The sequence below is a fragment of the Leguminivora glycinivorella genome, chromosome Z (assembly GCF_023078275.1).
Source record: "Leguminivora glycinivorella isolate SPB_JAAS2020 chromosome Z, LegGlyc_1.1, whole genome shotgun sequence".
Taxonomy (NCBI): domain Eukaryota; kingdom Metazoa; phylum Arthropoda; class Insecta; order Lepidoptera; family Tortricidae; genus Leguminivora; species Leguminivora glycinivorella.
Genome location: NC_062998.1, coordinates 51,649,308 through 51,666,027, shown reverse-complemented (window position 1 = coordinate 51,666,027; position 16,720 = coordinate 51,649,308). Strand labels below are relative to the sequence as shown.

General features: G+C 46.0%; 1 protein-coding gene across 1 annotated transcript; it reads right to left on the bottom strand.

Moving 5' to 3' along the window:
- Positions 1-3,073: 3,073 nt before the first annotated feature.
- On the bottom strand, positions 3,074-16,161 carry LOC125241917 (mitogen-activated protein kinase kinase kinase 12-like). Its single transcript, XM_048150629.1, has 9 exons — positions 16,079-16,161; positions 14,759-14,960; positions 13,210-13,408; positions 12,095-12,234; positions 9,217-9,354; positions 7,958-8,033; positions 4,718-4,812; positions 4,044-4,227; positions 3,074-3,441 (listed from the first exon to the last, which is right to left on the bottom strand). Exons 1-9 carry the CDS (start codon positions 16,155-16,157, stop codon positions 3,301-3,303), a joined length of 1,254 nt encoding a protein of 417 aa, XP_048006586.1. The 5' UTR covers positions 16,158-16,161; the 3' UTR covers positions 3,074-3,300.
- Between the last annotated feature and the right edge of the window lie 559 nt (positions 16,162-16,720).

Here is a 16,720-nt window from a genome sequence, read left to right as displayed (position 1 = left end):
ACCAGGAGCTGACTTTCTTCTTTCAGTGTTAGTGACCAGGCCTCACAACCATACATAAGGATAGGCCGTATGACGGTTTTATATATCCGTAGCTTGGTATGTTTGCTGAGAAGCCTGGACACTAACACTTTATGAAGGGCTGCACTGCACCGCAAGGAGTTTTGGATACGTATTTGGATTTCCTCCTCTCTGGTGTTAGTGTCAGTTACAGTGCATCCAAGGTACCGAAACTTGTCGACTCCACGATAGACGGTACCTCCTACATGAAGACTATCTCGCCGGATGCGTGTGTTCTTGTAGCGTTTCATGTGTAGGTATTCTGTCTTTCCGCTCGTCAAATACAATATATTATATTATTTAACATAATTTTTTGGAGTCCTCTCGAGTAACCTATATGACTGAATTTCGCTTAGCAGGAATACATGTATGTGTTTTAAATAAGTCTAAAATAGAGCACACAAAGTCATTCTGGGGGCTAGTCTAACATGGTCGCGCTAACGGTTCAGCCACGACATTGGTCTAAGCGCGACAGCGGTGAGCGGCGGCCATACATTGGTGCGAGACACAGCGATGGGACTTTTCATTCGCACGTATGGCTGCCGCTCACCGCTGTCGCGCTTAGACCAATGTCGTGGCTGGGCCGTGAGGATTAAGGCACTGGTCCCACCAAAAGCGAATAAGCTATGATGAGCTATCGGCTATAAAAAACGAACAAAAGATACTCGCTCCCGTGTAAATAAAAGAGAGAGCGAGCGATTTGTTCACAGCTCGGAAACGAACTATAACTAGGCCGAGCTATCATCGCGTCTCTTTTATTTACACCGGAGCGACTATATTTTGTTATTTTTTATAGCCGATAGCTCATAGCTTACACGCTTTTGGTGGGACCGCCTAAACCTGTGTCTCAGTAACGCCGCCTGGCGAAAAAAAAACGAATCAGAAAACCAACTAGACATACAAGTATGTGACACCCAGAAATTGTGTAAAAAGGTATGTGGTATATGCAGACCGTACATTAGGAATATCTATAACATATTTTGGGGTTTCGGGGCAGTGCTGTTTTACTAACACGGTGTATAATGTCTTTAAGGTACAGCGGGGCAAGCCCCGACTGGGGGGCAAATGAAACTGATCCATTTTTTCCATGTTTTACAATGTTTGCATTATTAATAGAGTGTACACCGGTTATACATATATGACAGGCGTGTTCAGTGGATACATGTAGAACTCAACATCATAGTGTAATAATGGAAAAAGTGGATTAGTTACAATTGTCCCCCAGTCGAGATTTGCCTCTGTACCCTATGGTATTTGAGTGAAACATGTATGCATAATATGGTCTATAACAATGTATCTATTCTACTATTTTAACACTGACGATCAATAACCATTATTATATACCAGAAATTGAGATTTTACTGAAGAACAGGCTTGAGATTCGTTTACCATATGAAAACTCTAGTACCTTTATAAGCGCGAATTAACATCTAGACTAAAATCGATCCACATCTTTTAAAATTCACTTTTCAGCTTTTCTTTATTTCAGTTGTATGTCTAAAATTTTCGACTTTTAAGGGTCCCCCGTGGGAGATGTGGACGTCGACGTCGCGCCGACGCGGCGTCAGGCTTTGCCATACAGTTGGCCCGACGCTACGCTCGCGAGACGCTAGATATGTGGGGACCCTAAATATAATTTCTTAGTAACTAAAGACCCCGTTTTGCATAATGCAAGATACACTCAAAACTGTCGTTCAAAAAGTTGATTCGCTCACAACAGCTGGGTACAGTCATGGTTGGATGTTATTAATTGTTAACTCAATAAGCCGCGACAATTTTCTTGGCAAAATACTTGGCACTTTTTGAGCAATCGAGTAGTGAGATCTTGGAACAAACTCCCAGAAGACGTGGTCTTAGCACAAAATGTGAATCAGTTTAAAAATAGACTAGACAAGCACATCACATCTACAACTCGGCTATGATTACTGTCACAATGATCACTGGATACAGGCTATATCAGTTCTTTAACTGCATGCCTGCTTATTATTTAATAATAATAAAAGACATCTGTCAAAAAGTTTCATCGCTTAAGGTACTGGAGTTGAAAAAATCTGCAGTAGGTGTCAGGTTTATTCTAAAACAGAGACAGCAAACCTGATTCTCACAGATCTTGATTTCTTTCAGCTCAGAATCACTAGAAAATTTTAACTCTGGTGAAAAAACTTGCCCCAAAATGTTCTATGAAATTTGTTTCCACTACGTCACGAACAAATAACTTAAAAAAAGAACCTTGTTAACGTAACACAGTGGAATAGATATTTTGGAACTTCGAGTGCTGTCAAAATGAGCATACACCGGCCAGACGGAGTCAATTTGGAGTTTGACAAAAGTACAGTTAACCAATTGGAACCCACTGTAGAACTGTGTCATAGTGACGTTATAAATCAAATTGTAAGGAATCTTTTACAGCTTGTAATTTTTACATGGTTGTAGAGTGGCCTAGGGTTCCAATGAGGCACACTCAAAGGCTAAGACAGATGGCGCCACCCTATTCCATACGTGAGAGCGAGAAGATGATTATGTTTTTTCTATCTCTCACATATGAATGACAGTGACATGCTTAGACACTTGCACAAGCGCCGCCAAATGTCAGTGTGCCTCCTCATTAGTTGACTGTACAAAGGCAAGTGAAAAGTTCAAATGAAGCAGAGATATCTCCAAATGAAATATTAATGAATAAATTAAACTATATTTCAGGCATGTTTGCGTTTCATTTGCATTTGCACTATTTTAGTCTAAATTGACCCCTCATCTGGTGAAAATGAGGCTAAAACACCAGTTACAGTGAGAATCAGGTGTCCAATATTTTTTAAGAATCGTCCATTAACTATGCTTTTAAACTGTGTGCGTAGCCGAATGTACAAACGCTCACGAAACACTCACGATAATATCTCTTTCGTGGATATCTATCTCTATCGCTCTTACATATTGGCGCGACAGAGCCAGACTACCTTTCGCGGCGTTTCGTTTTCGTTTCGTTCGGCTACGGGGCCTGGTGCGAGGGTTTCTGCGACGCGAAACGAAACGGCGCGAAAGGTAGTCTGGCTCTGTCGCGCCAATACGCACGAGCGATAGAGATAGATATCTACGAGCGTTTCGTGAGCGTTTGTACCATTCGGCTCTGCACGCTGGACAGATCTTTTTTTGGTGAATACCGTCGATTCCAACTAAAATGAGGTTAAAAACACCAATTTTTGTGAGAATCAGGTGTCGGATATTTCTTAAGAATCGTCCATTAGCTATTTAGACTTGAGCAGCCACCTCGTCTATGTAGTTGTCGTTGATAACGTCTTTCAGCTCGACGTTCCCGTTCGTCTCGACCACTGTGTCGACGGTCTCCTTCACTGGGTTGTTGTTTTTGACGCCGTCCACGATTGAGGAGAACTGGGGGGAACAAATAATAATATTATGGTTGCGCGATATGTTCATTTGTACAATAGTCAGTTTTTTTTAAATTAGAGTAATAACGGTCGATTTTACCTAAGTTTCATCAAATATTTAGTTTCTTAGTGTCGTCTAAATTGTACATAGTCCATTTACTTAGTGCCACCTAGTCCATCTTCTAGGCCTTACAGAAAACCAGCGTTGCGGAGTGTGCCATGTGGCGCATACCGTGACACCTAGCTGAGTAAGGACCATTTAGCGCAACTTATAATTTTTTGGTTTGTTTGGTTTTAGTTTTAGATAGTTATTGATATGTACTTTGTGCTAATAAATGCTTTTTCTTTCTTTCTTTCTATTTCAGTTATCGCTAGAAAATATAGATAAGATTTATTATTGGTTTATATTTCCTAGAGAAAACTTCCGCTTTCGCGGCCGCCTGTGGACTGGTCCCAGTGGTCCCACACGCTACCTTATCTCATGTCTTTAAACCGCTCTGACCAACTGAGCTACGGGGGGCTGCTGGATGGGTGTGAATTGTGCGAAGTGATGACAGTGTTCCGCCTCCGCGGCCGCCTGTGGACTAGCCCCACACGCTGACATACCTTGTCTCCGTCGGTCAGCAGTATGGTGTTGGTCTTCTGTTGCTCCTGGGTGATGACGGTGTCTCGCTTCCGCGGCCGCCTGTGCACTGGCTCGCGGCACTTGCCGTCGGATGAGGTGGAACTTTGGCGGTGGAGGGCTAGCTTCCGAACGCCGCAGCGGCAGAATTTTAGGGCTTTCTCGCGCCTGCAAGAATTAAGTGGTCATATAAAATGTCTTCCTGTATACTGTGTACTGTGATTGTCATATCTATTGGATCTCCAATCCATATAAATGGGAAAATGTGTGTGTCTGTTTGTTTGTCCCGGTTTCAAGGCAAAACGGAGCGACGAATTGACGTGATTTTTTAAGTGGAGATAGTTGAAAGGATGGAGAGTGACATAGGCTACTTCACGTCTCTTTCTAAACCCGCACTTTCCTAAAATGGGGGTTGAAGTTTGTATGGAGAATTCCACAATTTTCGAATTTAAAGCGAGCGAAGCCGCAGGCAAAAGCTAGTAAAAAATAAATCTCCAAATATTTTACTCATGGCCACAGACTAGCCGAGCTGAAGACGTGGCCCACGATAGAACGAGCTCGCCCAGAAATTGGCTAGGAACTGGAAAATATAGACGCCGGCAAGGAATCCCACTCCTTGGCAGTGCCGTATAAGAAAAGAAAAAGCAATAGTACTTACTCCGTAAGAGCGGCTTCTCTTTGCTCCAGCTGTAGTTTAACGGCGCACGCCTCCATGTACAGCTCGTTCGCTCGCGCCAGCTGCTTCTCATAAACCTGCATAAATATTACATATCAAAATTAATATTTTACAATTTAGTTGTTGCAAGAAAGGTTTCAAGCGTTGTAAAAAGGGTAATTTTTTTGGGACACTGTGAGTGTAGTGTGTTTGGACAGACCATCGAGTGTGAATGCGACCAGTGGTAACGCTGAAAGTGAACACACCGACGCCACAGTATAATAAAGAGTATTATCGTACAGTATGGCCACTCCCGCTCCCTGCTGAAAGTGCCGCCCACCCCCTCTCGGTTACCTCACAGGAGGCCGACTGGGGAGGAGCGGCGGAAGTGGTGGAGGAGAGCAGGATGGAGTGGGCGCTCTTCTCCTTTGCACCCTTCAAGTCTGCGGGCCCGGACGGGGTCCTACCGGTACTACTGCAGAAAGGGTATGAGCATATAAAAGATGACCTACTGGAACTGTACAGGGCAAGTATCGCTCTCAGACACATTCCAAAGGTGTGGAGAGAGGTAAGGGCGGTTTTCCTACCTAAACCAGGCAAGAAATCATACCAAGAGGTAAAATCATTTAGAAGCATAAGTCTATCGTCTTTTGTCCTAAAAACCCTAGAGAAGGTGATAGACAAGCATATAAGAGAGAAGGTCAACGGCAGTGGAGACCCGCTTCACGGGAATCAGCATGCATATATGGCTGGGAAGTCAACGGAGACGGCTCTTCACAACCTAGCTGTGAGGGTGGAAAGGGCCCTAGAATCAAAACAGTACGCTCTAGGCTGCTTCTTCGACGTGGAGGGGGCCTTTGACAGGGCTACCTTCCAAGCCGTTGAGGAGAGTCTGGTGAGAGAAGGCATCCGACCGACATTAGCGCAGTGGATAGGCAGTATGCTAAGGTGCAGGTCTATAACGGCGGAGTTGGGAGGTATAACAAAGACGATTAGTCCCAGGAGGGGGTTCCCGCAGGGAGGCTGCTTGTCACCCTTGATGTGGTGTCTACTTCTGGACTCTATGGTAAGAGAATTCAACAGGGGAGGCCTGTACATGCAGGCCTACTCTGATGACGGAGTACTACTGGTGAGAGGTATGGTCCTCAGTGTCATGAGGAACATAATGGTAAGAGGTCTCAGACAGGTACTGGGATGGTGCAGAGGGAGAGGACTGGATCTCAATCCGTCAAAAACTAAGCTGGTGTTATTCACTAACAAGAGGAAAAAAGAGCTGGAACCCATAAAAATAGAGGGTGTAGAACTAGAAATGGTAGACGAGTTCAAATATCTGGGCATTACTCTTGACAGTTCGCTCAGATACAGGACTCATATCAGGGAGCAGACGGCTAAGGCCATAAGAACGCTGTACCAATGTAAAAGGGCAGTAGGGAAGAACTGGGGACTGAAGCCGAGTATGATCCACTGGATTTACAAAGCCATTATCCTACCCAGGGTGCTATATGGGGCGGTGATCTGGTGGCACAGGACCCATATTGGAGAATATCGGAAGAATCTGACAAAAGTACAAAGATTAGCTTGCCTCATGATGACGGGGGCTATGAGAACCACCCCGACACATGCTATGGAGGTGCTGATAGGCTTAAAGCCCCTCTGGATTGAGGCAGAGAAGAGAGCCATGGAACAGTGGTACAGAATGAAAGCATGCAAGGAATGGAGAGGAAGTTGTGTGGACAAGAGACACGCACTGATACAAAGAGAGGCACTATCAAAACTAGAAATGCTGATGGTCAATAATGACCTCATAAAGAGGGAGGAGATTTTCGATAAGAAGTATAGGGTACATATAGGAGAAAGAGACAACTGGAAGGTAGAGGTCGTGCACCCAACGACTATATGTTTCACAGATGGCTCTAGGAGAAGCTCTACAAAGCTAGCAGGGGCGGGAATAGTAATCCCGAAACTAGGAGAAAAGGTGTCGATAGTCGATACCACTAGGGAGATTCACTAGCGTGTTCCAAGCAGAGGTATGTGCCATAGCGCGCTGTGCACGTATATTAAAAGAAAGCGACAAACAAGATGGAGCCGTGGTCATATACACCGACAGTCAAGCGGCGCTAAAGGCTCTGAAGAGAATATCGGTGACCTCGTCCCTGGTGAGAGAATGCAGGGAAGAGCTAAACTCGATAGGCAAGCATAGAAGTGTAACGGTTGCGTGGGTACCGGGACACCAGGGAGTCACAGGTAATGAGAAAGCGGACGAGTTGGCAAGGGCGGGGGCGGAGACGGAATTCTTGGGTCCGGAACCGGCTCTGCCTATGTCAGCTGACGTCACGAAAGGAGTCATTGAGAGGATAAAAGAGATGGAAGCACAAAGAGCCTGGGAAAGAGAGACCAGTTGTAGACAAACGAAGATGATGATAGAAGGTAGAGACCAAAGGAGAACTAGGTATCTTCTGAAACTAGGTAAGAACAGTCTAAGAATGTTGACCGGTATCATAACGGGACACAACACTCTTAACAGACATATGAAGATAATAGGTATCAGTAGTGACGAATCCTGTCCACATTGTGGTAAGGAGGAGACTAGCTTGCACTTACTAGCAGAGTGTATCATGTACGCGGCACCGCGACATGACACATTCGGTAGAGACAATCTGGGAGAAGATGAACTCAAGGATGTCAAACTTAAAGATGTCCTTCTGTTCTGCAGGAAAACAAGAAGATTTGAGGAGAGAAGTGTGGGAGGGCAGCCGGGACAGTAACCTGCAGCTCCAACTCCAGGGAATTGGGCTGAATGAACGCACCAGCGATCGACAGCCCGCCTGTATCCGGCCAGGCGTCCCTACACTACATCTACATCTACCTCACAGTTACCGCCTGTCAAAAACACGACCAGTCGACTTGTCATATCTCACTCATACAAGCATGGTACGCGTTCACCTACACGAGCTTAGACTGTGTGCTAGGAACGCGCCTCTTTCATATATTTGATCGCCAGTGTCCGAGGTGTGCCGACGCGGAGGAGGGTAGATTACGCGCTCTCTACATAACTTTGACATCCACCCGCCATCGTCAGTTTTCCGTGATCATGGTGCATGCAACTGCGTCCAAATATCGAGAGCTCGACAAAAATAAAAAAGGTAATCACGGTCTATATATAAGTCTAAGAAGAAGTTCATTCACCCACTTATAGTTCGGCGAAGGAATCGCGGAGTGAGCCGCCCCTGGTATAAAACGAACCTGTCTGATGTCTCTCGCGTGTTTCAATTCCTCTTTCCTGGTGGCTGTTTCTTGCACGTCGGCTGGCTTCTCGCTCCTGAAGGAAAATAGTGTGTTAACAAGGCTTTGGATGACAAGGAATGACAAGCCTTTGGAAGGCAAGGGATAACGACTACATAAAAAATGGCATTCTGTTTAGTCCGTCAGTTAGATCGTTCAAAAATACTGAACACATATTTTTCGTTTTTTCTAATTAATGAAAAAATACAAAGATATATAGAGCATCAAAGTTCCGGAGTGGGGGCTTTTGACGTCACTTCTAAGTAAAAATTGTACCTAGGCGTGACGTCACGCGAAACTTCAACGCACTGTACCGTCGTCATTTTTCGTTTTCATTTCATACTAGGAATCGTAAATCGTACCTCATTTTTTAGCGCCACCCATTAAATACTATCATCAATCATAACAACATTGATGATGCTTACAATTTTTTTCAAAATGTCTATTGATATGATATCATGATATCATAACCTAACCACAAAATTAAAATTGTGACGAAACCCCCGACCGCGACATGGTGGACCGATTTTCATAAAACATGGCTAAGAACACTCCCGACTAACTCAGCTTTCAAACGAAAGAAACTAAATCGAAATCGGTTCATCCGTTCGGGAGCTACGAAGCCACAGACAGACACACACACAGACAGACAAACAGACAGACAGACAGACACGTCAAACTTATAACACCCCGTCGTTTTTGCGTCGGGGGTTAAAAATAAAGTTTAATATGTCATCTGTTCTTATAAAAAATGAAAACAGGCAAAAATATTTTGGGGAACATTTTGGCCACTTCCACTTCCCACTTAGTTTTAAGCCTATAGCGCATACTTTTCAGGGGCACGTTTTTTTTGTATGGGCTTTGTCAGTCCCGTCTTATACAATACAATACAAATACTCTTTATTGCACACCTATAATAAAATACAACAATACAAACAAGGAAGCAACACGAACAAAGGTAAACAACAGGCGGTCGATTTCTTCCAGACAACCTAAGGTAGCGGAAAATAAGCGTAGCGTTATATCGTCACTACTTTTAAAAAATCTCGCATCTCACGCTGTTCCTCAAAGTTAAAACGCAGTAAGTCTATATGCATTCCATACATACTTACTACAATTTTCTTTTCATTGACAGACGAAGATACAAGTTTTTTTAAAAGTAGTGACGATATTTAAAATTTAAATTTTATATCGTTCTTGGTATAGGCACGAGTACTTACTTGGTGTAGAGTTGCGCCATGCCCTCCTGTACTTCCTTCTTCCAAGACTGCTGCGTGACGCTGAACGTCTCCTGGTGGATTTCTGCGAACTCGTCGCCGGCAATCTCTAGGTGCGCGGCGATTATCTTGAACGGCGGCCTGGAATAACGTTGTGCTGATATAGTCTGTATGGAAATAGGCTACTTGCCTCCTAGTCAAATCAGCTTCTTTTTAAGAACTGTCAAAACGAATTTTAACGACTTGCTAATATGGAATTAGACTTATATTGACCGGGATATAGACCGTGATTACCTTTTTGATTTTTGTCGAGCTCCCGATATTTCGACGCAGTTGCATGCACCATGATCACGGAAAACTGACGAAGGCGGGTGGATGTCAAAGTTGCGTAGACAGCGCGCGATCTACCCTCCTTCGCGGTATATATCCCGGTCAATATAAGTCTAATGAAAATAACCGTGAATCATTCAAAACTCTTAATATGGAATTAATATGAAATCGAGTTGAGTGACGTCACGGTCAACTCAGTTACTTTATATATTTCTACCTGACTTATTAAATAGAAATTGGATTTAAAACTAACTTCTGCCCATATTTTTGTTATAATTATCTAATAGTAATGCTTTATTTCGTGCATAGTATAAAATATTTTATTTTAAGTACAGTCAAGTTCCCTATTGTAGGTATTTAGGAGAAAGAAAGAAGGTGAATAAAGAAAAACTTTAGCAATATCTTATATTGAATTTTTTGATGGATTGACATGTACACAAACATGGAAATGATGCGCGTGTATGTTCAAGAACTTGCGACAGGTGTCAATACAAATCGTCTGCTCCACGCTACACCGTGTGTCCACACTAGACACTAGCCTCACCTGTTCTTGGGCGTCCTGTTCCAGCACTGGGTGAGCAGCAGCTGCATGCTGTCGGGCACCACAGGTGTCGGTCCCCACATGTGTCTCCACGCTACACCGTGTGTCCACACTAGACACTAGCCTCACCTGTTCTTGGGCGTCCTGTTCCAGCACTGGGTGAGCAGCAGCTGCATGCTGTCGGGCACCACAGGTGTCGGTCCCCACATGTGTGTCCACGCTACACCGTGTGTCCACACTAGACACTAGCCTCACCTGTTCTTGGGCGTCCTGTTCCAGCACTGGGTGAGCAACAGCTGCATGCTGTCGGGCACCACAGGTGTCGGTCCCCACATGTGTGTCTACGCTACACCGTGTGTCCACACTAGACACTAGACTCACCTGTTCGTGGGCGTCCTGTTCCAGCACTGGGTGAGCAACAGCTGCATGCTGTCGGGCACCACAGGTGTCGGTCCCCACATGTGTCTCCACGCTACACCGTGTGTCTACAGTAGACACTAGACTCACCTGTTCTTGGGCGTCCTGTTCCAGCACTGGGTGAGCAGCAGCTGCATGCTGTCGGGCACGGGCAGGGAGACGGTGTCGGTCCCCACATGTGTCACCACGCTAAACCGTGTGTCTACACTAGACACTAGACTCACCTGTTCTTGGGCGTCCTGTTCCAGCACTGGGTGAGCAACAGCTGCATGCTGTCGGGCACCACAGGTGTCGGTCCCCACATGTATGTCCACGCTACACCGTGTGTCCACACTAGACACTAGCCTCACCTGTTCTTGGGCGTCCTGTTCCAGCACTGGGTGAGCAACAGCTGCATGCTGTCGGGCACGGGCAGGGAGACGGTGTCGGTCCCCACATGTGTCTCCATGCTACACCGTGTACACTAGACTCACCTGTTCTTGGGCGTCCTGTTCCAGCACTGGGTGAGCAACAGCTGCATGCTGTCGGGCACCACAGGTGTCGGTCCCCACATGTGTCTCCACGCTACACCGTGTGTCCACACTAGACATTAGACTCACCTGTTCTTGGGCGTCCTGTTCCAGCACTGGGTGAGCAGCAGCTGCATGCTGTCGGGCACGGGCAGGGAGACGGTGTCGGTCCCCACATGTGTCTCCATGCTACACCGTGTACACTAGACACTAGCCTCACCTGTTCTTGGGCGTCCTGTTCCAGCACTGGGTGAGCAGCAGCTGCATGCTGTCGGGCACCACAGGTGTCGGTCCCCACATGTGTCTCCATGCTACACCGTGTACACTAAACACTAGACTCACCCGTTCTTGGGCGTCCTGTTCCAGCACTGGGTGAGCAGCAGCTGCATGCTGTCGGGCACGGGCAGGGAGACGGTGTCGGTCCCCACATGTGTCTCCATGCTACACCGTGTACACTAGACACTAGCCTCACCTGTTCTTGGGCGTCCTGTTCCAGCACTGGGTGAGCAGCAGCTGCATGCTGTCGGGCACCACAGGTGTCGGTCCCCACATGTGTCTCCATGCTACACCGTGTACACTAAACACTAGACTCACCCGTTCTTGGGCGTCCTGTTCCAGCACTGGGTGAGCAACAGCTGCATGCTGTCGGGCACCACAGGTGTCGGTCCCCACATGTGTGTCCACGCTACACCGTGTGTCCACACTAGACACTAGACTCACCTGTTCTTGGGCGTCCTGTTCCAGCACTGGGTGAGCAGCAGCTGCATGCTGTCGGGCACCACAGGTGTCGGTCCCCACATATGTGTCCACGCTACACCGTGTGTCCACACTAGACTCACCTGTTCTTGGGCGTCCTGTTCCAGCACTGGGTGAGCAACAGCTGCATGCTGTCGGGCACCACAGGTGTCGGTCCCCACATGTGTCTCCACGCTACACCGTGTGTCTACACTAGACTCACCTGTTCTTGGGCGTCCTGTTCCAGCACTGGGTGAGCAGCAGCTGCATGCTGTCGGGCACCACAGGTGTCGGTCCCCACATGTGTGTCCACGCTACACAGTGTGTCCACACTAGACACTAGACTCACCTGTTCTTGGGCGTCCTGTTCCAGCACTGGGTGAGCAGCAGCTGCATGCTGTCGGGCACCGTGGCGGGCACGGGCAGGGAGATGGTGTCGGTGCCGACGCCCCACATTATGGCGTGCGTCTCCATGCTCTTGTAGGGTATCTGAACAATTTGAAGATAACAAAATCAGTTTTTAGACACCACACAGTGAGGGCTGAGTGGACGATCGGTGCAGAGCGTTCGGCGGGGCGTGCGAGCGTTCAATACATTTTATGCAGCGTCGACTCAGGACACTTGCAGGAGCTTCCATTGTTTAACATGCGCGCCGCACGCCTGCCCCGCGGTACGCCCAATACGAGCGTGTACTCAGGCCTTACGCTAAGTTTTTAGGGTTCCCCCACATCTAGCGTCTCGCGAGCGTAGCGTCGGGCCAACTGTTTGGAAAAAGACGCCGCGCGGACTCGGCGTCAGGCTTTGCCACATTTGCCACAAATTTTGAATAAACCCCGACATAGTGGACCGATTTTCATAAAACATGGCTAAGAACACTCCCGACTAACTCAGCTTTCAAACAAAAAAATCGGTTCATCAGTTCGGGAGCTACGATGCCACAGACAGACAGACAGACAGATACGTCAAATTTATAATACCCCGTCGTTTTTGCGTCGGGGGTTAAAAAAGCAGGCTGCATAAATATCTGACGTACTCATATGGCTCTAGAAATAAGATTGTGTCAGATATTTTTGCGACATTTTTTAACCCCCGACGCAAAAACGACGGGGTGTTATAAGTTTGACGTGTCTGTCTATGGCATCGTAGCTCGCGAACGGGTGAACCGATTTAGATTTCGTTTTTTTTTTTGTTTGAAAGCTGAATTCGTCGGGAGTGTTCTTACATGTTTCATGAAAATCGGTCCACAATGTCAGGGGTTTTTTCAAAATTTTAATTTTGTTGTTATGTGCAATGTTACGGCTCAGCCACGACATTGGTCTAAGCGCGACAGCGGTGAGCGGCAGCCATACATTGGAGCGAGACACAGCGATGGGACTTTTCATTCGCACGTATGGCTGACGCTCACCGCTGTCGCGCTTAGACCAATGTCGTGGCTGAGCCGTTACTGCTGCTGGCTATACTTGCCTCCTGCGTGAGGAGCTCCCATAGGACCACGCCGAAGGACCAGACGTCGACTCGCTCCGAACACGGTTCGTGGCGGATCACCTCTGGCGCCATCCACGCCACCGTCCCGGTGAAGGACATTATGGCGCTCACGTCGTTCCATTCGCGCGATGTACCGAAGTCCGACACTTTGACTACTAGGTTGTCTGCTATGAGGATGCTGGAAGGGGAGAATTAGGGGTAAAAAATAAGGAAAAAGCCTGCCTGCAGCTGTCGACAATTATAACACTCGTTATCAATATCCCCTTTACCTACTAATTTTTAATATTTCTATATCTTTCCCATCACGGAACAATGGTGTTCCGGACCTTTGGAGGGCGTGCGCGGGGCCGAAGCCAACACGTAGAGGCCCTTTTGACACTTTAATGAAATGTAAGGGGTACACCGAGCGGATGTTGCCCTTGTCCGTATCATGGGACACACGCAGAGGCAGCACCCGCCAGGGTGCAAGGACTATTTGAGAGTTAATGGAATCTAAAATGAACTGGGCTATTTTGATAAAAGTGATGGACTAAATACTGGGCTATGGATAAAAAACCGGACGCCTGCCTAATAAAACGGTATCCAATTTTATTTCCGGCAGACGGTGACTCGTCCTCACAAGATGGGCCCCCACAAAAAGCGACATCCAAGATGGCTCAAGGGCAACACCGGTGAGAGAACTCAAGGGTGTCGAGAGATGTACACCGCTTTCTGCCCAGTGGCCGTTAAGCCACTGTACCAACTCGCGTCTTACGCAAATTTTCACTTCCACCCCTGGAGCATATAGCCCTAACGACTCCACTCTGGACGACCAGCCAAGGCAAGCCAGAGGTAGAGTACTGTCCTGTACTTAATATTTCTTATTATTATATATTTTATTAGAGGCACTGGTCCCACCGAGAGCTAGTAAACTATGAACTATCGGCTATAAAAACAAACAAAAGATAAGTCACTCCCGTGTAAACAAAAGAGACACGGTAATGTTTAGTTACTCGCCCAGCGGTGAGCTATCAATATCGCCGTGTCTCTTTTATTTACACGGGAGTGATTATCTTTTGTTCGTTTTTATAGCCAATAGCTCATAGCTTACTAGCTCGCGGTGGGACCAGTGCCATAGACATTGGTTATTTTTGATTTGTACATACTATGTAGTACTAAATCTGTATCTTTTTTTATTTTTACCAATATGACATTTTAATAACTGCTTGTTTCCATTTTATTTGTAATCTTAATTTTATTATTTCTTTTGTAAATGAAGTAAAAATGAAATGAAACGATGAATGTAACGATTGTTATACGAATAGTAATATAAGCTGAAATGTAAATTTTAACTGTGTGAAATTTGTATAAGAGAATTTGACGCGTGATTGTCGCTAGATGTCACTTAACTATGCCTATACAAATAACCCGTATTTACTGATGTGTAGACTTACAACTCTTCCCTCATTCCTCTATGGTCTATGTCGACTATGTCCTTTTTGTTCTAGGAGTGATTCTAAAAAAAAAAAGGAGTGATTCTTAAACTTACTTTGGACTTTTAAGATCCCTGTGTATAATCTTGTGGCTGTGCAAGTAGGCCATGCCGTTGGCTATCTCCTTGGCCCACTTTAGTATCTGTTTGGGCGCGAAGAGGGAGCCACTGTGCAGGAACTCGAACAGCGGCCCGTACTGGCAGTATTCCATCACCACGCAGTATGTGGGCGGCTTGGTGACTACGCCGCGGAAGCGAACTGAAATAATAGACCTGGTTAATAGTCTGTATTAGAGATGGGCCGAATATTCGGTTACGCCATATGTTTAAAGAGGATGTTCATTAAAACTAGGTATTAAATGATTTATAATGGTTACATATGTTACTACAACTATGTTCTTATGATTTAGTGGATAACTAAAACTTAGTTAAAACAACTCTGAAGTTTGAACTCTTCTCAACTCTTAAACTACGGTGTTCTAACTTTTTTACAAAACAATTGTATTTATATTTTGACGCATAGGTAATTATCTCTTTTTAGTAGTTCCTTAGAAAGCTACTAAAATAGGAGCTTATTATCCAATGGAATACGTAAGATCTTCATTAGTTATTTACTTTGTTTATTCGGTAAATATTCGGCAATGCAACCGAATTATTCGGCCGAATACGAACATTGAAAAACTTGCCGAATACCGAATATTAACCGAATATTCGGCCCATCTCTAGTCTGTATCTGTATAATATATACACATTATAAATGGGAAAGTGTGTGTGTCTGTTTGTTTGTCCGTCTTTCACGGTAAAACGGAGCGACGAATTGACGTGATTTTTTAAGTGGAGATAGTTGAAGGGATGGCGAGTGACATAGGCTACTTTTTGTCTCTTTCTAACGCGAGCGAAGCCGCGGGCAGAAGCTAGTACACATTATAAATGGGAAAGTGTGTATGTCTGTTTGTTTGTCCGTCTTTCACGGCAAAACGGAGCGACGAATTGACGCAATTTTTTAAGTGGCGATAGTTGAAGGGATGGAGTGACATATGCTACTTTTTGTCTCTTTCTAACCCCCCCACTTCCCTAAAAAGGGGGTGGGAGTTTGTATGGAGCATTCAGCAATTTTCGAATTTAATGCGAAACTAAGCGGAACTGTCTCTTACGCCGTCCGTCGCCGTCGCGTCTCCTATCATCGATAGTTCATTGACGTCGCCTACCTAAGACACTTCCATAGAGATCGAAGGTTTGATTTCGTCGCGCCGCGTCGCGTCGCATCGCCGTCGCGCGACCGTCGTCCACGCAAGTCACAGCGTTAGCAACCTGTTTTTAATATCCTTATTTGGTGTATAATCTTATCGTTAACTGGTTTATATGCATGTAACTAACCTATGTTGTCATGGTTGAGTTTCCTGAGGTGTTTGATGTCGGTCTCGGCCGGGTCTCGCAGTTTCTTGACGGCAACCATCTCGTTGTTGATCTATATGTAGTAATAACTAACCTATGTTGTCATGGTTGAGTTTCCTGAGGTGTTTGATGTCGGCCTCGGCCGGGTCTCGCAGTTTCTTGACGGCAACCATCTCGTTGTTGATCTATATGTAGTAATAACTAACCTATGTTGTCATGGTTGAGTTTCCTGAGGTGTTTGATGTCGGTCTCGGCCGGGTCTCGCAGTTTCTTGACGGCAACCATCTCGTTGTTGATCTATATGTAGTAATAACTAACCTATGTTGTCATGAGGTTGAGTTTCGCAGTTTCTGACGGCAACCATCTGTTGTTGATGTCGTTGTCTCGGTTTCCTGAGGTGTTTGATGTCGGTCTCGGGCAGTTTCTTGACGGCAACCATCTCGTTGTTGATCTATATGGCTATGTTGTCATGGTTGAGTTTCCTGAGGTGTTTGATGTCGGTCTCGGCCGGGTCTCGCAGTTTCTTGACGGCAACCATCTCGTTGTTGATCTGGCCGCCGTACACGACGCCCTGCGCTCCGGAGCCGAGGTACACGAGGTTCGTTATCGCTTCCGCTGGTATCT